At 43.5% G+C, this 20705-nt stretch overlaps 2 protein-coding genes across 3 annotated transcripts in view; one reads left to right on the top strand and one right to left on the bottom strand.

The window, feature by feature from the left end:
• The window catches only part of LGMN (legumain), a 248047-nt gene that overhangs the window by 68452 nt on the left and 158890 nt on the right, over positions 1-20705 (bottom strand). The gene's annotated exons all lie outside the window — the stretch shown is intronic.
• Positions 1-20705, top strand: part of SLC24A4 (solute carrier family 24 member 4) — a 103887-nt gene that overhangs the window by 60978 nt on the left and 22204 nt on the right. The window contains exons 3-10 of one of the 2 annotated variants that reach the window (XM_028717339.2): positions 5463-5539; positions 9533-9607; positions 10065-10149; positions 10615-10718; positions 13187-13261; positions 15052-15077; positions 15816-15869; positions 17871-17956. In XM_028717339.2, the coding sequence (XP_028573172.1) occupies positions 5463-5539; positions 9533-9607; positions 10065-10149; positions 10615-10718; positions 13187-13261; positions 15052-15077; positions 15816-15869; positions 17871-17956 (582 nt within the window). Of the gene's footprint in view, positions 1-5462; positions 5540-9532; positions 9608-10064; positions 10150-10614; positions 10719-13186; positions 13262-15051; positions 15078-15815; positions 15870-17870; positions 18014-20705 lie in introns of both variants that reach the window. The other variant, XM_028717330.2, reaches the window with a different exon arrangement.

The raw sequence follows: 20705 nt of genomic DNA, 5'->3' as shown, positions 1-20705 counted from the left end.
TCCTGATGAACATGGTGCCAAAAATGCTGCCAATCTCCCTTTCCCTATTTCCCCTCATCTCTGCTGCTCAAAACAAACACACTTGCCCTCCCACACCCCTTGTATATGGCTCTTCCAAGCACAGAAGGAGAGAAGTGAGGGAACTAGTCTGAGAATTAAGTGTTGCCGGTTTGTGACTTTCTCCACCCTTTCATTAGGAGTTGGTGAGAGTCATTTCAGAGGTGACCTCATAGGTGCCCCATTTTTCTTGTCTCCTGAATTCTTCACTGCTCCCCTCTTTTAACATAGGACAGTATTTGGGGCTGTCTTTGAAAATGTTCTGGAAATTTAATATAAGCGCATTGGATCAGTGCTTTGCCATCTTCACTGGTTCTCCATTGCTGGGCCCTACTCATGGTTTTGAACTTTAAGATCCTTCACAGCTTGGGACCAGCTTGGGATGAGGGTGCTCTAAAAGAGAACTGCCTCTCTCCACAGGTGCCTGCCTGGACCTTGAAACCTGGTTAAGACCCACCATAATGGAGGGCACATTCAATTGCAATTCTTGGCTGGAGCTTTCGTTGCACCTTTAAGCAGATAGAGACATATGGCCCTATTGAGAAATGGCAAAAATCCAGCAACAGTCAGGTTGTGACCAATGATGGCCAGCTCACCCTAAGGCTGCACTACTTTGGGATGCAAAATGCGGCTTCATATGATCTATATGTTTTGCATGTGCTTCCTTTGTCCCACAGCCTCCACTTGTAGGTAACATTCTCAAATTATTTTCTGGGCCACTCTCTGTATTGTCAGCTAGTTGCTAGCAAGAATTCTGCATAGCGTTGTCTGATCAGAATTTCAAATATAAAAAGAAGCAGTTAGCACATCATTTCTATGGAATTGCAGCAGAGCCTAATATATTCTTTTCTGTAATAAGCATGTCTTCAATGGTCCATGTGGTTCTGGAGAAAGAATATGCATGTGCATATTCTGTGCTAAAAAATATGGATTCTGCAACTGATATGAATCATACACACTGAGCTTAATTTATTATACTTCACTTTTACTGCTTTGCTTAATTAATTCTGTGTCGGCCATTCTTGGGGGTGGGGGAGGGGGGGAACTATGCTTTGGAATACAGTACTGACTCCCCAACCACTTCAGATCTTATTCAGCCTCTCCCCGCCCCAGCTTCTCAGATTTCAGCAGTGATGGAGGCTAGGAACTTGTGAGATTTTTTTTAAACAAATGTTGAGATTCCCAGGTAAGCTGAAATATGCACTCTGCTAGACTCACAACATTAGGGTTGCCATATTTCAAACAGTGAAAATCCAGATAGAAAAGTCGTTGTAAATTAAGGTGACTCTTCATATAAGAATTGCTAGGCAACTCTGGTTTGATAGCAATGATGAAATATATTGCAGAACCCAAAAACAGCAATAAGCACTCTGTTTCTGTTATATGCCAAATTCTTGTACTCCTTCCCCCTCTCCTTCTTGCTTTATTGGCCGCTGGATTATTTGCATTTGTCTTGAATATTGGCAGAGAGGTTTGTAAAAATACTGCTTTGTCTTTGGGGCTTCAGAAAAGATCGGCACATTATTATTCTTTTATTCTGTGATGATGTTGCGCCATTTGGTGCCCATGGGCATGAAAAGTGCAACTGGGAAGGTTTGTATCTGTATCAAAGCAACATTTTATGTGCTACTCCCAATTGATTGCCTATTGAATTTTGAAGTGATTTATCGGCTATGCTCCTGAACATATTATGAATAATTCAGTCCTTTAATGCAGTTTGCAGCATTAACACAACTTTATTTAGTTCCTTTTGGCTGGGTTTTCAGAAGTTCCTGCTGCTTTTAAAGGAGCCAGGCTTGGGACTTAAAAAAACAAAACAAATATGATTTGCAGTACTTGGCATCATACTCTGAAAAGCAGGTTTGTTGCGCTTCTGCTGTTACAGGTGCACCAGAAATTTAAAATGCAATGGGCCTCCCCCTCCCCCCCCCCCCCCAGATTACTGTATTTGCATGTTCACATCAATATCGCAAACAGACAAAGATTTTAACCACAATTTGAATTGGGTTTGAAAATCATGGTTAAAATTTGAGGGGCCAATTTGTAATGTGAAAAAGGAAACTATCCACTGCAAAAGAATACAAATATTTGCATAAAATTTGCATGTGCTGGTTTATGTGCCTAGATGCATATTTATCAATAATTACCTTAATTTAAATAGAAATACAATTTATCTCACCATAGCGGGGAAGACTTTGGTTAGCTGACTCCTGGGCCTGCTCTGTTGCCTCCAGACTGCCTCTGTTTACACATTACAACTCCCATCATCCCAAGCTAGCAGGACCAGTGGTCAGGGATGATGGGAGTTGCAGTCCAACAACAGCTAGGGATCCAAGTTTGAGAAACACTGCTGTAGAGCAAGGGTGGGGATCCTCCTGGGCCCAAAATGCAGCCCCCCAGGCCTCTCTGTCTGGGCCCCAGGACACACCCTCGCCAGCTCTACTCCTAGCTGTTAAGTTGTGGGCGAACATAGCAGACGACACAGCGATTTCTCCAGAGCAGCTCTTTATTTGTAAGCTGGACAGAACTGAACAGCAAACAGCTCAGCCGGCCTGCTTTTATAGGCCGCCGGCTGTCAACATTGTAGCAACAACAACCCAGGGTTTCCCGCCTAAAATAACTGACGTGGACCTGAGTGAAAACTATCTACAGTATCCCCCTGCTGGCCCAGGGTGAGAACTTCAGTACAGGTGAGAACTTCAGTACATAACACTAGCCCTTCTCAAGGACTTGGCTGGAATGCATCCTTGAATGCTGGTCATGCCTCTTGTTTGCCTGAATGTAGGACTGTGGGTGTCCAAGCACCTAAATGAATGGGATGTGGCCAATGGTACAAATATGAGAGGCACATCCATTGCCCCACACTGGCATGTGGCTCTCAGCTGATTCCCCTTCATAGAATCATAGAGTTGTAGAGCTGGAAGGGGCTACGAGGGGCATATAGTCCATCTCCCTGCAATGCATGAATATTCTGCCCAACAATGGGGCTCTACCAACTGAGCTGGAATGTTCAGTTTGGATTTATTTTTTTTTAAGGTTCCCCATTCATGCTGTAGGGTGACCATAGGAGATAGTCTAAAAAGAGCTATGGGGGAAAGGCTGTAGCTCAGTGATAGCACTTCTGCCTTGCATGCAAAAGGTCCCGGGTTCAATCCCCTGTAGGTCCCCTGTCTGAAACCCTAGAGAGATGCTGTCAATCTGTGTAGACAATGATGAGCTATATGAGCCAATCATCTGACTCAGCTTCCTGGCAGCTTTCTGTGTCCCCAAGAGCAGCTCGTGCTTCTGATTCAGCTCTGTTGAACCAAATACAAGCATTTTTCAGAGTAAAATGGGGGCACATCCAAAACATCCTTTTGCAGCCACTCAAAAATCCTGGGGAATGTGGTAGGAACCGTGGTCTTCAGTCACTTAGAGGCTGCAAGAATAATAATAAAAAAGCAAGCTTTCACTTTAGCCTTGCAAATCAGCCTACAGAAGTTACTATCACACAAATTGAGTATTGGGTATTGTCCGATCTGGTGTTGATGGAAAGGAGATCAAGCACTATGTGTGTGCCTAAATCTGCTTGGTATAAGGGATTCCCTGCAGTCCTGTTGCCTCTCATGTGTGCATTGGCTTAGATATGCTCTCTGCATGCAGATTACTCCGTGGTGTATTGAGGCCAAAATCTCTATTTCAGGAAAATTAATTGGATTGAGATTTATTTATTTGAGGTTTAATATTTGTTCCCCAGAGATGGAATGAAAGTGTTGCCGTCTGCAGTGTACTCAGCTAATCCTAGCCTTTCCTGAATGTTAAGCTTTCTTTATGGCGTCAGTGCTGTTGCCATACAGAATCATAGAACTGTAAAGTTGGAAAGGACTCTGGGGGTCTTCTGGTCCAACCCCTGCAATACAGGAATCTCAGCTAAAGCATCCATGGCAGGTTTGGTTTTCAGACCCTTGATCATCTTGGTCGCCTTCCTCTGCATACGTTCAGCTTGTCAATACCCTTCTGAAATAGTGGCACCCAGAACTGGACACAGTACTCCAGGTGTGGTCTGACCAAGACACAATAGAGGGTGACTATTACTTCCCTTGATCTGGACACTATACTTCTGTTGGTGCAGCCTAGAGAAGCATTAGCTTTCCCCCCCCCCCCCAACTGCATCACACTTTTGACTCAAGTTAAGCTTGTTGTCTGCTAAGACCCTTAGATCCTTTTCACATTTACTATGTTTTTCATGTGTTGGAAGCCGCCCAGAGTGGCTGGGGCAGCCCAGCCAGATGGGCAGGGTATAAATAAAGTAATTACTACTACTACTACTACTATTACTACGGGGACGCGGGTGGCGCTGTGGGTAAAAGCCTCAGCGCCTAGGACTTGCCGATCGCATGGTCGGCGGTTCGAATCCCCGCGGCGGGGTGCGCTCCCGTTGCTCGGTCCCAGCGCCTGCCAACCTAGCAGTTTGAAAGCACCCTCGGGTGCAAGTAGATAAATAGGGACCGCTTACCAGCGGGAAGGTAAACGGCGTTTCATGTGCTGCGCTGGCTCGCCAGATGCAGCTTCGTCACGCTGGCCACGTGACCCGGAAGTGTCTGCGGACAGCGCTGGCTCCCGGCCTATAGAATGAGATGAGCGCACAACCCTAGAGTCTGGCAAGACTAGCCCGTACGGGCAGGGGTACCTTTACCTTTACTTTTACCTTTTACTACTACTACTACTACTACTACTACTACTACTACTGGCAAGCCAAGTGTCTTCCATGTTACATTTGTGCAGCTGGTTTTTCTTTCCTAAGTGCAGAACCTTACATTTGTCCCTGCTGAAATTCATTTTGTTAGTTTGGACCCAGTTCTCCAATCTGTTAAGGTCATATTGAATCCTGGTATTGTTTTCTGTGGCATTCGCTACCCCTTGTGGTTTGGCATTACAGTGGTACCTTGGGTTACATACGCTTCAGGTTACAGACTTTGCTAACTCAGAAATATTACCTCAGGTTAACAATTTTGCTTCAGGATGAGAACAGAAATCGTGCTCCGGAGGCGCAGCAGCAGTAGGAGGCCCCATTAGCTAAAGTGGTGCTTCAGGTTAAGAACAGTTTCAGGTTAAGAACAGACCTCCGGAACAAATTAAGTACTTAATCCGCGGTACCACTGTATCTGCAAATTTGGTGTCATCTGCATCACCCGAATTCCTTCATCCAAGTTATTTATAAAGACATTGAACAGCAACAGGGCCCAGGGCAGAACCCTGAAGCACCCCACTTGTCACTTTCCCCCCAAGATGATGATGAGCCACATCATTTGCATATAATGCTACTCCTCCCCCCTTGTGTTTGTTTGTTTTTGACTCCCTAATTTAATCTTTCCTGTTCTTTCTTTCTTTCTTTCTTTCTTTCTTTCTTTCTTTCTTTCTTTCAGCGATTCATGAATTTCCTGATGATCTATTCACAAATAAGGAAAGGCAGCAAGGAGCAGTATTGCTACATATTCTTGGTGTAAGTATACCTAACTTTTCTCATATATGTTGCTGTTATTGTGCAGATGGTTAGCTTAAGCGCGACACTGATTTATTTCTTAACTCAGGGTGCAGATGTTGTTGGACTATGACCCCAATGATCCCTAACCATTGCCTGTGCTAGCTGGGGCTGGTGGAAGTTGGAGTCCAAAAACATCGCGGGGGGAGGGGACACACTGATTCCCACTCATGCCCTTAATTTATATATGCTTTCCATTTATAGCCCACCTCATCCTGAAGGGTTGGAGAGAGTAAGTTCTTTAATGGAGCTCTGCTTTCAGTTGACAGACTTCCTGGAGACTATGAAAAGCCACACAGCCAGTCAAAACAGAAAATACTTGCTTAGATGGACAAACCGTCTGACCTGATACGATGCAGTAGGAGTGTCCACAGAGCCTCAGCTCCTAAAAAAGCTCAGGGCAGAATATCACATGACACTTAATATGGGCTAGTAGTTGACAGAAATGCTGTAGGATATCTCTTCACCCTGTATCACCGGCTTCTGCTGGTAAGGGCAGGGAAATTCAGTGTGATGATGCCAGGACACTCGCAAGTTTTGCTGCATGTTAGGAAAGCTGAAGGGAAGAACTTGAGACTTGCCTGCTATTTCTAAGCAGCCTCATAATGTGCAGTTCTATCCTGTTTAATTTGCCTTTTAACTTTGGTTATCCTGATGCAAAACATGGAGAGTTCTCCTTTACATCCTCCTTGTGCTTCAGCACCAAATTACATGTTGCGTGCGAATGCATGTCACAGAAGTCTGATGGAGATTATTATTATTGTAAAAGCTGATTGGGAGCAAAGATGCAGGGCTGAGCACATAACCTTCACTTCTCCTCATGTAGTTTTAAATGTATTTTGCAAGCATTCATAGAATCATAGAATTGCAGAGTTGGAAATGAAACCCCCCCCCCCCGGGTCATCTGGTCCCTGCAATGCTGTCCCTGGGTGGGCTTGAACCACCAACCTTCTGATCAACAGCCATGTGCACTGACCCCCAATTCATAGCATTCATTGTAGTTTAGCCCTCAGAAAAAAAGAATAACAGTATATTTCCAGGAAAACCTGTTACAATTGTGGTTCAACATTTTCCTAGTTTTTAAAAGAAAACCTGCAATGTGCCCTGCAGCTGTTGGTTATTGTGAAATATAGATCCTATATTGTTATATATAGATTTCATTGAGGTGGACTACAAAATATCCCATACAGGGAGCAGCAAGACAAAATAAACAAATCACCAAGTGGCAACTTTAGGGAGATGTGGCTGTTTCTTTATGGTGCATTGCAAACTTTCTAGAAAGAAGACCATTGGGCATAACCCAGTTTTCTTCATCTAGGATTGGTAAATGGATCCCTCCAAGCAACCAAGTACACATGCAGCCTGATCATATGCACATTGGTCAGAAATAAGCCAAATTTTTGTCCAGTGAGACTTTCTCCTAGATCAGCCTGCGCAGAATTTGCAACTTTAAGGTGGTTTGTATGCAGCAAGGCAACACAGAGCTCTTGAACATACAGGCCTGCTCACAGACTTCACAGGAAGATGCAGGCCCATATAAATGAATGGTAGGAGAACTCTTGCAGGTGCATTTTCCAGGCTGTGGGATGGGTTGCACTAAGAAGGGGGAAGAGACCTATGGCGCTTCTTAAAACAAGAAGACCAGCCCCAGGCCTTGTGTGTATACTGACACACACAGCACCGTGGCTCCCCATTCTGGATCCCCATTCCTGTCAATGGAAGAGACAGTAATGAGCAAGTGGAACCTTCTCTCTGTAGAACTAAATAATGGAGATGTTGCTTTGGAATCTCAATACCTGCAAAACACCCATGTATTCAATTGACTGTGTGTAGTTCAGGGAAGGGACTTACCTATTTTATTTATTGTTTAGCATCTAACATACATTTCAGGTGCAATTTCTGCTCATTGGATACACCTTCTGTCAGAAGGGGGCAATTTTTGTTGATTCTCCTCCCCTCTGCAGCTTCTTGTGGCCCCCCAAAATCTAATTTTAGAAGACCTTCTAAAACAGTTTGCTGGGAGGGGGTGGATTCTGCAGGGGGTGGAGCAGAATGAGCAGAAATCACCTTCCTGCTCCCTTCCACCAGCCTCTAATGGACTGAAGGTCCTTTTGAAAAAGGAAGGACTCCTCTGTTCACAGAAAGCACGCTTAGAGTCCAGGTCTATAAGATGGCAACAAGTTACAAACCCATTTCTGTTTTGGGTTTCAGGAAGTAGTAATGGCTTGCCTATGATAAAGCCTCCTCTTTTCTCTTCAGCAGTTCTACAAATTTCTGAACTAATTCAATTCAGTATCCATAATCAGGCTCAGTTATATTTACATTTCTGCTTTAAAGTCACCTCTTCAGTGGTTTCACATTTTAAATGCAAATTGTTCTTTTCAATTGTACTGTTTTAAAGAATAAATCTGAATTTCATGTTTGTATTTTGAGGAATCGGGTGATTCAAATGGCGTCTGGCTAAATTGCTATTTTAATAATAAAGGAGATTAGAGGTCTGTCTTGGTGAGGAGAACTGGGAGAGTGTTTTGGCACCCCGTACTGCTGCTGTGACTAGCAGAGGGAGGTATAGGGCCAGGGGTTGATCAGACCAGGTAAGAAGAAGGGGCATAAGAAAGTTGAAGGTCATTTTTCCTTCTGGGCCATCTTCCACACAAAAGGCTTTGGGTTGCCATAACCGAAAGTCCTCATCCCTGGTCCTGTTGCTGCTAAGTGCCAAATCAGCCCATAACAAGAGATCCCTGGCCTACCTTTTGATAGTTGATGAATCTGGCATGTATTACTAAGACCTGGAGAGGTCTCCTCAGAGGCTTTGCCCTTCTGGTTACTTGGTGCAGCAGCCACACAAGTTGGAGGGCCTAGGGTAGGGTCACTGTTGTTCATAGGATTGTAATCTTCTTGACCAGGAAACCCATCCATTTCAGATCCAGTTTCAATGGTTTGTTCTCAGCATTCGGAACTCCAATAGTCCTAGGCATTTTTTGCTACAAGGAATTTCATTAGCGCGAGCAGTTTCTGAGCTCTGGGTGCAGTACCGTGCCTAAGATTTCAGATTAAAACTGCAGAGTGGAAGGAAAGGAGGACCTTTTTCTGCCTCCCCACTTCCAGCTACTCTCTGAAGACTGGAGAAGAGACCCTCTTAAGAATATTAGGGGGGCAGGCAGGGGAAGTATGGCTTTGTATTTTGCAGTCTTCACATGAGAATTAGACCATGTGAAAAATGAATATAATATTTTAGCTGCAGTTCATTCATTTTCAGCTTTGTATTCTTTCTATAAAAAGTGTGCCTAGACATTCCATTGTTGTACCCATAACCTAGGTTTAAGGTGCCATTTAGCTCCTAGCTTTCGTATCTCAGTTTCTAACACTATTTGTTCATAGTGTTGGGGCCATCAGGAGCTCCCTAGTGCAGCTGATGGGTTCACTGCCAGTGCCGGTCAAGAAGCCTCACTTTGTTCATTTGCAGGTGTGGTTTGAATCCAAACTGTTCTTGCAAACAGACTTCAAAGCAGCTCACTGTAACCACCAATCAGCAGTTATTGAAAGCCCTTTTGAATTTTGACCACTCTACTGACCTGTCAGTGTTGACCCAGGGGGTGGGAATTAAGAATCTAGCCTGCTAGCCAAATCCAGCGCTCCACCCCTGAAATAAGGAGATGGAGGACTCAGTAGATGGAGGTCACTGGAGGCAGGAAAGCTAAAGGTAGGGGACCTAGGTGAAAAGTAGCTGAAGGAACAGGAATAGGGAACAAATGTTTATTAGACACCAGCTCCTACCATCACCACTGCTGCCATGAAGACTTGGTACTTGTAATGGGCATTCTTTCTAAGTGAATCAGTTGTCAGTTGAGTTTGGGGTTCATTTGTTTAATTAGGATCAGTACTCAGTACTAAGCGAGTTTCACTTGTGACCAAGTTTTGTAATATATTCTTGTTTTTTTCTCCACCCCACAGGCTCTGTATATGTTCTATGCCTTGGCTATTGTGTGTGATGATTTCTTTGTTCCATCTTTAGAAAAAATATGTGAGGTACGTGAAAGAGTATTTTTGCTCTTTAAAACTTATGCATTCACAGTTGGTAGACTTAAGGGGGAGAAGCTGCATCCCTGCCTGACAAAATGGAACCTACCATATATTATTTCATCCTTCACATCAAACATGGGACTGTTTGTTCTAACCAGGAATTGGGGTGTGTGTGTGATTCAGGTCTCATTTGAAGCTGAATCTACCAAGGTCACACTTCCTGAAACAATATGTGAAGCAAAACATTAATCAAAACTGCATATCATAAAAAATGTGTTTATTATTGGAAAAATGTGAAACTGAGAGAACCAAAATGGACAGATCCTTCCATTCTTAGTTCTAATTGTTTGTGGTCTGCTTCACCCCAGCATCTGAAGGCCATATCAGCCAAGGATGGCATTTTAAGATTTAGCATTGCTGCCAATCACATACTGGAATAATGGGTCCCAAATGTTTCTTTCAGAAACTACATCTGAGCGAAGATGTTGCAGGAGCCACATTTATGGCTGCAGGAAGCTCAACCCCAGAGTTATTTGCATCTGTCATAGGTAAGGAATCTCCTTTGTAGTGTTCATATGCACCAGTTTTCCAAAGGAAAGGGTACTAAGGTGGTTACTACACAGATGTGTGCATGGACCACTGGTATTCAAAATAACTATCCAAATGACGTTCAAGTGGGAGCCTACTTCACACAGTAATCATACACTGTGTCAGGGGTGGGGAACTGGTGAGGGTAGATCCAGAGGCAAATGTGGGTGGAACGATGGGTGCAATTTATGTTTGTACAGTCAGCATGTTTGTACAGACTGGCAGAGGTTCTCCAGGGGTTCAGGCACAAATCTCTCCCAGCCCTACCTGGAGATGGTGGGTATTGAGCCTGGGACCTTCTGCATGCATAGCAGATGCTCTGCCACTAAACTATGGCCCTTCCCAAGGATCATGTCATTTAGTTGTTATTTTTAGCATATCTATTACTAACCCCCTCCTTCATTTCTCTCTTTCTCTCTGTCTAGGTGTGTTTATCACTCATGGTGATGTAGGAGTTGGAACCATTGTTGGTTCAGCCGTTTTCAATATTCTTTGCATTATTGGGGTCTGTGGACTTTTTGCTGGACAGGTTAGTAGGTTTCTTTCATTTTCTTTACCATTACTTCTACGTAGGAGGGTAAGTCAGATAATATAATATGGAGTAAATCTTATTTAAAAATCAAAGGAATTGTGTGATTGTGAACATAATAAGCTCTGTTCATTTGCTGATGATGCCTAAATGAATAAACCTGAAGTAGCTTCACAGTGCCCTGGCTTGTTTAGCCAAAGTGCGGTTTGTTTGTTCATCTGAACCCAGCCCAGCAGGCTAACCATGGTTTGTTTTCTAGTAATAACCCATGTTGTGAAGCCGTGGTTTGTTGTTGGTTTATGAACCATAGCTTATTTAACTATGGTTGGGTGGTATATCCAACCCCAGCAGTCTTGCTTTGGCATGGTTTACATGGACACCTCTGCTCGGGTGTTCACCAAGCTATAGAGCAACAGCACCTGGAAAACAACACAAACTTTGGAGGAACAAGCCATGACTTGTTTGTTCCACTGTAAGATTTATTGTGGTTCGTTGAACAAACTATGGTTAAAATAAACCATGACTTAGTGTTATGTCCAAACCCAGCTGGTGTGTGTGCAAATATAAAGACACTTGTTTATATATATAAAAAAATATTGGCTTGAGGGAGACATATCCTCAGTTCTTGTGATGTAGTGCCATATCTAATGGTTGGATTCATGTCCTGCCTCTTAAGGGAAGCATTTCTTTTGGCCTTAATCATAGAAACAAGACTTAACAAATGTGCTGTAAGTTTTGGGCTTGCTTTAGTTTCTGTTGACCAAAGTGGATCTGATGCTAAACTCAGCACTTATATTTGTGCAAATCTTTTAAAAACATGAAATAAGGGTTGGAGGGGAGCAGCAGGTTTCGGACTATGGCATATACATTTTTTAACTTTTCCCTCCCACATCACAATCCCAGTGAAAATCCCCTCTCTCCAGAGGTGCTTTTCGGCTCTGGAGGGGAATCGGCTCTTCCTCTTTCCAGAGTGCCTCCAACACAGCAGGCTGAGTCACAAAGAACTGTAGAATATTCCCCTGTAGCTTTGTTGACACTGACCTTCCTTGGGAACGTGTGTGTGTGTGTGTGTGTGTGTGTGTGTGTGTGTGTTGCACCTGTTCTTAAAATATTAATGGACATTCATTAAAGTTTACCAAACAAGTAGAAATATTCAACTTTGACTTGGAGAAAAAGCACTGTGTGCTCATTCGAATATAAGGAGAACATTAGGTACTTCTGCTATTCAGATGAATGTTCTTTAGAATACTTCGTAATTACTAAAGAATTACTTCTTTGGAATACTCATCTGAATAGCAGAAGTACCTAATGTTTCTCCTTATATTCAGCTGAGCACACAGCCTTTTCTCTACTTTGCAAACCTGAATATTTCTACTTTCATGGTAAATTGTAATGAACAAGAGGTGCAGTCCAGCCGAAATGAAGCACTTTCCATTGCTTTCGCTGGAAAAGACTTGTGCATATGCTCAATATCCCATGGTTGTTGGTGGGATTTAAAAGTGTGCTTAACTTTGAATTATGCCCACAAAGCATCACACTGTACAACTGTTTTCCCTGTGGGTGTTTAATCAGACGGAATTAAGACCATGTGGTTCAGAATTTTTCTTACGTCAGAGTGAAGCAGTTCTTCCGTAATAGCCCTGAATATCCCACAGCAGCTGTGGGGGACCCTTTGGTCCTCCAGAAGTTGCTGAACTACAACTCCCATCATCCCTGGCCCCTGGCCATGCTTGCTGGGCTTGCTGGGCATTGTAGTTCAGCAACATCTGGAAGGCCAACAGTTTCCCCGTCCTATGGTATGAGGGGTTTCATTCAATGTGGTAGGGTACCCTGGAAGAATACCCATGTGGCTACTGTTTTCTGATGTCTCCCGTGTGGTTCTTAAAACATAAGGACATAGGACCATAGGAAGCTGCCTAATACTGAGTCAGACCATCAGTCCATGTAACTCCCTGTTGCTTACCCCATCTGGTACTGGCTCCGCATGGTCTACCTACTACAGAATTTTGGCAATTTTGGCCCTTTCCCTTGAGATCCAGAACTCCCCTTCTTTGATAGCAAAAGAAGGTAAGAGACCATGCATGTTGTGTTGGGTGGGCAGGATTGCATTGAAATAACCCATAGACCATATTAGCACGGTTCTTACTACATTAACATGGTGCCCTCCAGATGTTGTATGACTACAGTTCCCATCCTCCACAGCCATTATGGCCAATGGTAAAAAATGATGGGAGTTGGCATCAAACAGCATTTGGAGAGGACCAGGTTGGCTATCTTGTCCTAAGTCATATGTGATGAGCAAACAGAGAAATGTGCTTGCATATGTGAACCGGCGCTTTGTTCGTTAGCATTGCTCATGTATAGTAAAGCTACTATACAACCAGGTATTTTCAGAATCAGTCCTTTAAAACCCTAAGATGAAAGTATGGCTAAGGAGTAATTCTGGAGTAACTCTGTCCTCTTTCCAGGTGGTCCGTCTCACCTGGTGGTCTGTGTTCAGGGACTCTGTCTACTATACCATTTCTGTGATCGTGCTTATTGCGGTAAGTTTCCATTTTTGACCTGCTCCTCTATGGAGTTGTGAAGGGCCTGAATTTGAGACGTGCTGTTGCCACCAGAAAGTTCTTGTTTGTTTTAGGATTTCTTATGAAAAATCAGTAGCTGAGGTCACTTATGATGCTTAAAACTAAATTTAAAACTAAATTTAAAAGCTCAAAAAACTACTGAGCTGTAAATGTAGCTGCCGTTCCCACCCTCAACTGGAACTGGAAGTCCTCCCACTTACGATGTTACCTAGGGGAGTGCACTGTTCAAGCCCCATGCAATCCATCAGAGCTGGCTCCATGTTTGAGAGGGCCCTGGGCAAGATGGTCTCTGGTGGCACTTTGATTAACCCAGCTGAGCTTACAGTACCTGGCAGTGGTAGAGGGAACAACGATGCTTCAAGCAGCTCTGGCTGGCTGGGTCTAATTGCCATTCTCACAATGTTCCCAGAGCAGGGAACTGCATTCTGTTGTAGGGGAGAACTGCATGCTGCATGCAAATGCATGAACAAAGTCTTAACTCCCCCCCCCCCAGGTGAAAAACCAATATTAAAAACACATCTCCGGATTCCAACAGGAGTGGGGAAGAAGTTGGGAGGCCAGTTTAGAAATGGTTGAGTAAAGCAACCTGCAGTGTTGCTGCTCAAAACTACAGCCTTCCCAGGGCCGCTTTTCATTTTAAAAATAATACATACGTCAAGTAGAATAGAAACATTGGCACCCGACCCCACCCCCACTCACCATGCCCCCCTCCACCTCTTTCCCCCTTTTCTTCCTAATGTAACACTAAATGTCTCAACAAGTGAAACTGATCTGTAGAAAACGTAACAACAACAACAACAACAACAACAACAACAACAACTTATTACTTATACCCCGACCATCTGGCAGGGTCTCCCCAGCCACTCTGGGCGGCCTCCAACAGGAGATTAAAAATACATTAAAAGATCAGTCATCAGGCTTCGGTCCAGTATACCTGAAGGAGTGTCTCCAGCCCCATCGTTCTGCCTGGACACTGAGGTCCAGTGCCGAGGGCCTGATGGTTCCCTCGCTGCGAGAAGCCAAGTTACAGGGAACCAGGTAGAGGGCCTTCTCGGTAGTGGCACCCGCCCTGTGGAATGCCCTCCCACCAGATGTCAAAGAGAAAAACAACTACCAGACTTTTAGAAGACATCTGAAGGCAGCCCTGTTTAGGGAAGCTTTTAATGTTTAATAGGTTATTGTATTTTAATATTCTGTTGGAAGCCGCCCAGAGTGGCTGGGGAAACCCAGCCAGATGGGCGGGGTATAAATAAATTATTATTATTATTATTAGTCATTTAAAAACTTCCCTAAACAGGGAAACAATAAAGAGACATTGCACATACTTTTGTAAACCAAGAAATCTTTAATAAAAAAGATGTTTTAAAAAATGGGGGGGGGGGAAATGCCAGGGCTTCATGATACACCTGTGTGTAATATTTCATATACCCCAGTGCTGTTAAACCTAAGGCACCATCTGTGAGTCTGGATCTGCATCCGTACAATATAATTGCCACCTTATTTTGCCACAAACACCCAGTATAGATGTGGTGTTGAATTTGGCCTTGACTGCCACAACGGTTATACAGTATCAAACATTTGTATTGGTTGAAAGTCCTTTTCTGCCCAGAAACCATTCTATGCTAGACATTAATATCTGCCTCTGTTAAGCCTTTTCATGTGCTGTGTAATGTACTGGAATTTCTTCAGATTGCCCTAGAGAAATATAATTCTTCTTTTCTCTCTCTCTCCTTTCTCCTCCCTTTTAGTTTATCTATGATGAGAAAATTGTATGGTAAGCTGTGGTTCTTATTTCTTGCACATGGATTGAAGATAGAATGTAACCTTGTCTTAAGTATTTTAGGCCATATGACAAGTGAGAGACCCCTGGCTTGAGCCCATTCTGTCACTGCAATGCCGATGATTGAAATAAGTGAATGGTTAGTCAGGGTGAAGGGGCAGGTGAAGGTCACGTAGCATTAGATAAATGAATAAAGTGATGCTACAGTGTTTCAGGGAAGTCTTTGCTGAAGAAAGGTGTCTCAAGAGAGGGAAATGGTTTGGCAAGCAGAGTGGCAGAGGCTGTTAGACCTAGAGAACGCCAGTTCAGAAGGTAACAACAGAGAAAATGGAGCTGAAAGCAGAAAGGATGGCATGAGAAGAGGCTAAAGAGATGAAAGTCCCAACAAGCCAAAAAAAGTAATTATGAACAAATTGGGATCCGAACTTCCAAATAATGCAGATAATGAGGCGAGGTGCAAAGGGAAAGGGGGAGCAAAGAGCTTTTGCCCATGACAATAGTTAGTTGAGTTAGCTTATTAAATTTATGAATTGCTTCCCGTAACAAAAAGCCCCGAAGAGGCAAATCTGTTTTCATGAACGATGGGAGCCCTGCATGCACAAAAGGCAGGAAATAATTGCTCACAGTGGTATCAGTGGTGCTTTCCCAAGAAAACGATGCTTTGTGGCCTAGTGACAGCACTGCTAATTGCACCTAGTACTTTACTAATTTCCTTCTTTTTATTTCTTTGAGGTGGGAAAGTCTTGTGCTCATCATTATGTATTCGTTCTATATACTTATCATGAAGTAAGTACTTTTCTTTTCTCCCACTGATCTTTAATTGTGTTTGGCTATTGTTAATCTGCATTGTGATTTAATGCATGCCTAATGATTACTCAGATTAACATCACCTTTTCCTTTTATTGCTGTAGCATTCCCCAGGTTGGATAGATTTTTGTCTGGATATATATTGTGTGCAAAAAAGCACAGAGAGTTAGTAGTTTGGCCCTGTGGAGGCTGCCGTGGTATTGAAGGGAGTTGCAACTAAGAAGAAATACTGCTGTGGAAAGTGGGTTTCTTGCCTTCCATTGTCTCCTTAAGCTAACCAAACCCTCCCCTCCAAATCTACTCCAAATGATTGCTGGTAGGGGTGGGGAAGAAATTTGATTCAGTTTGCATTTGAAGGCAAACCTATCCAATTCTGAAACAAATGGAAACTTAAAAACAGCCATCCTTTGACATTTACACTTCTCTGAAATATGCAATGCAGTTTTCCAGCCATCCACTCTGTACAAATATGCACAACAAGCTGCTATGGAAATGTGGAAAACTGAACCTAAGACTGGAAAAATGAGAAGCTGAGAGGAACCAGAACTGATGGATTCACCCATTCTAAGTTAGGGGACCCTCTAGGACAGCATGGGAGGTGGTTTGGTGTGGTGTGTGGACTGCAAGGGGGAAGGGGATTTGGTAAAAATGGCCTCCTGGGCTGTTCCATTGATGAAAGGCATCCTCTAGATCAAAGAACCTTTCATCAGTGGAAGGAGTGGATGGCGCTGTGGTCTAAACCACTGAGCCTCTTGGGATTTCTGATTGGAAGGTCGGTGGTTCGAATCCATGCGACAGGTTGAGCTCCCATTGCTCAGTCCCAGTTCCTGCCAACCTAGGAGTTCGAAAGCATGGCAATGCAAGTAGATAAATAGGTACCGCTGTGGCGGGAAGCTAAACAGCGTTTCCATGCACTCTGGCACTCATCAAGGTGTCCTGTTGCACCAGAAGCGGTTTAGTCCTGCTGGCCACATGACCTGGAAAGTTGTCTGTGGACAAATGCTGGCTCCTTTGGCCTGAAGCGAGATGAGTGCCACACCCCGTAGTTGCCTTTGACTGGACTTAGCCATCCAGGGGTCCTTTCCCTTTTACTTATTTTTACTATTAGATATAACCCAGTATAAGTAAATGCATGACTTGCAGTAGGAGAAAGGTTTGATCTTGAGAAAGATCAAAAGTGTGATGTGTGTGGGAGATGTTCTCTCTCTTTCTTTTGTTGCTGTTCATCTTTTTCATTTCATAGAGCAGAAGTAGACAATGGTCATGTTTGCTTGCCATGTTGAACAATAGTTAATGGTTTGCCATGATCACACATAAAAGGACTCTGTGCTACCCACTTGCATGCAGAGAAAGCAAACCGTTATTCTTGGCTTCACATTACATCTGAACCAGGGATTGTGCCTTGTTTGAGGGAAGGCTCTTAGCCCAGTAGTAGAGTAGCTGCTTTGGATGCAGAAGGTCCCAGGTTCAATTCTGCTGCACCTCCAGTTAGGACTGGAACTAGGAGAGAACCTTGTCTGAAATGTGAGGAGCTGCTATAGGAAGTTAGTAATAGTGGTGTTCATGTAGCAACGCACCATGTATATTACATAGCTTTTATACCTGTGTAATATACACAATTGTTGCATGCATACCTTTTGTTTGTATGTGTACCCATAAAAAACATGAGTCATGATCCAGCTGAAGCATATGTACTTTTAGACCCCATTGCATTTAGCGGGAGATATATAGGCATGCTCTTATTTCTGCACTTAAAAATCAATGCTGTGTAAAATTGATTAATTTTGGCTGGATCACGGCCAAAGTGTATTGCATTCGTCATCCAGTGATGTTCCCTGGGTGGCCTTTGGCAAATAGCTGTGTCTCAACCTACCCTTTTCACAGTGGTAACGCACGCTGGGAAAGTGCCATAGAAAAGATTGCTGGAAGTCAACTATCTGCCATTAGAATGTTAGCATTTTTCTCCCTCTATCCATCTAGGTACAATGTGAAGATGCAGAAGTTCTTTACTATCAAAAGCATGAATGTTGGCAATGGCAACACTGTCAACAGCGAACTGGAAGATGGTAATGAATCTTTTGACATTAGCTGTGATGACCCTTCATTGCCATTGCTGTGGAAAGGTAAGGCTAAGCAGACAGGAGCTGGACAAAAGCTTGATGAGAAATATTTTTCTCTGATAGTGTTTCTCCATACATTGACAACTGGCACCTGCAACAAAATGTTGTGATGGGGAACACTCCTCTTTTCTGCCCCAAGTCATCCAGCCATGCTCTCCTTCATGACAGGGCATTCTGTTCCATTTTTATGTCCTGGTCCTTGCCCAAGAGCCAATCACCATTCTGTGGCAACTGAGTATGCTCAGTTTTCAACTGGGCTGTTTTGATGTGGGTGGTTGTGGGTGTGTGAGAGAGAAACAAAATAAAAAATTCCTTCCAGTAGCACCTTAGATACTTAGTATATGAAGAAGTGTGCATACACACGAAAGCTCATACCAATAGCAAACTTAGTTGGTCTCTAAGGTGCTACTGGAAGGAATTTTTTTATTTTGTTTCAACTATGGCAGACCAACACGGCTACCTACCTGTAACTAGAACTGGAGAGAGAGAGGGGGAGGGCAGTTTTGGCTCCAGGAACAATGGTACTCATGCCTGAACATCAGGGTAAGTTAGGCAGCTCCAACAGTCTCAAGCAGAATTATATAATATTTTCCAGTTCTTTCTTTTTTTCTTTCACTACTCTCTGAGAATTGTAGCTAATGTTAGCCCTACTCAGAGTAGACCCACTGAAATCAATGGACATGACTAATTTAGGTTTATGAATTTTAGTGGGTCTGGTTTGAGTAAAACATAGCTGGATGCAACCCAATCACATCTGACACAGCTAAGCCTTTTCAAAATTACACCAGCGCAAGGGCAAGGAGCCCTTTTCAGCCCGAAGGCCATGCTCAGTTGTAGGGAAGCTTCCAGGGTCCGCATGCCAGTGTTGGGCATGGCCAGAATCAAAAGGGAGTGGAGCAATGGATGCGACTCTTGCAGTTGTATGGTAGGCTACCTGCCAGATATGCAGAACTCAAGACTTCATGCACCCACATATATCAGATATATCTCTTCATCACCCATCTAGCTAGCAGGTCAATTCCAGCCAAGCAAAAGCACTCGAGCATGGCTTGTGAGGGGCATGTACTAGGAAGGGAATGCAGCCTAAGGAGAATTCAGAGATGCTGGGATGGCCACATGGAGCCCCAAAGACTGAGTGGGGGGGAGGGTTATTCACCTTTGCCCTAGCACACGTCTTCACATGATGCTAACACGGATCATAATGTCTGTGCCTGCAGCTTTGCTGTGGTTTATTTATTTATTTAAGATTATTAATAGACTACTCTTCAAGTGAAAGCCTCTCGGAATGGTTCACACCAATTTAAATCAACAATCAAGTCAATAGAAGGTACAATATAACCAGCATGGATCAAGCAGTGACGGAAACAAAAGATAGATTAAAACAAGTAATGCGAGCTGCACAAACTAGGAATACCTGTGTGAATAAAAAAGGTCTTTAGCTGCTGCTGAAAAGAGAGTTTTTGCACCAGGCAATTCTCTCTTTGCACCTGGCAAGCATTCCAAAGTTGGGCCACTGGAAGGGAGAATGCCCTATATCACCCGTCTTGTTGGCATTCTTGCTTTCAGGTTCGGCCACACTTCTAGTGATGCACCTCAAGATTCCCACAGGTGCTTATTGGCTACTCTTGGAATCTCAGGCTTATTTCTTGAATGGAAGCTGGCTCACAGGCATGCTGTTTCTTCCCTGACTGACATGCCCTTGTGGCCACATAGATCATTCATGCAGATACATGCTCCCAGATGTATTATATATAGCACCGCCTTGGGACTTAGGATAGCATTGTTTTTCATGCTGCATTCTGGAGGACCCTGGAGAACATCAGTAATAGGAGACAGTCGTCTCTAAAAGACAGCTTAGCAATGTACAGCTACAGCAGAGCATTTTATGTATTCCAGGAGGCAATGCACAGAGCCTCAAAAAGGTCCAACATGCCTGGCAACGGCTCTCTTGCACCTAAGAACATGCAAAAGACTCGTTTGCAACATGCTGGGGTTCTGGTGCAGGTGTGCAGGGATCCCTTGACAAGTCCATATGAATGGTGGAAAGCCTGGAAACTATTTTAATAAGGCACCAAACAGAAGAACGTTTGTTTCAGCATTAATGTGTGGCCGCTGAGTGAGGAACAGCAGGAAAACTGAAGCATCCACAAGAGTGCTGGATTCCAGTGTGGAGCAAGTGTTCTGGCACTTTGGTATCATGTTGTGTCCTCAGAAGCAATTACTGGCACCCAGCTGTGCAAGATATGCTGCCTTTCACAGGCTTGTCTGTGAAGTTACCAGCAATTCCTGAGTGGGGAAAGTAACAGCCAAGAGACTGGTGCATTAGGTGGTACTACAAAGTGTTTGAATTTTTGAAGCAGACATTGAGAGATGGCTCTCACCATATACAGACAGTCTCAACACTTGTAGGAAGAAAAGTAGGCATTTTTTAAAAAACTGTTTAGAAAAGGAACTGCATCTTTTTCTTTCCTTCTCCCCCACCACCTTCCTTTTCCTGTTTAAACTAATGCTGCATGGAAGACTATATTTCTGACCCTGTTTTTTTGATCCTGAAAGATTTCCATATCATCTATCTATCATCTATCATCTATCTATCTATCTATCTATCTATCTATCTATCTATCTATCTATCATCTATCTATCTATCTATCTATCTATCTATCATCTATCTATCATCTATCTATCTATCTATCTA

Source organism: Podarcis muralis, chromosome 1, assembly GCF_964188315.1.
Source record: "Podarcis muralis chromosome 1, rPodMur119.hap1.1, whole genome shotgun sequence".
NCBI lineage: Eukaryota > Metazoa > Chordata > Lepidosauria > Squamata > Lacertidae > Podarcis > Podarcis muralis.
This window is presented reverse-complemented; position numbering and strand designations above follow the sequence as displayed.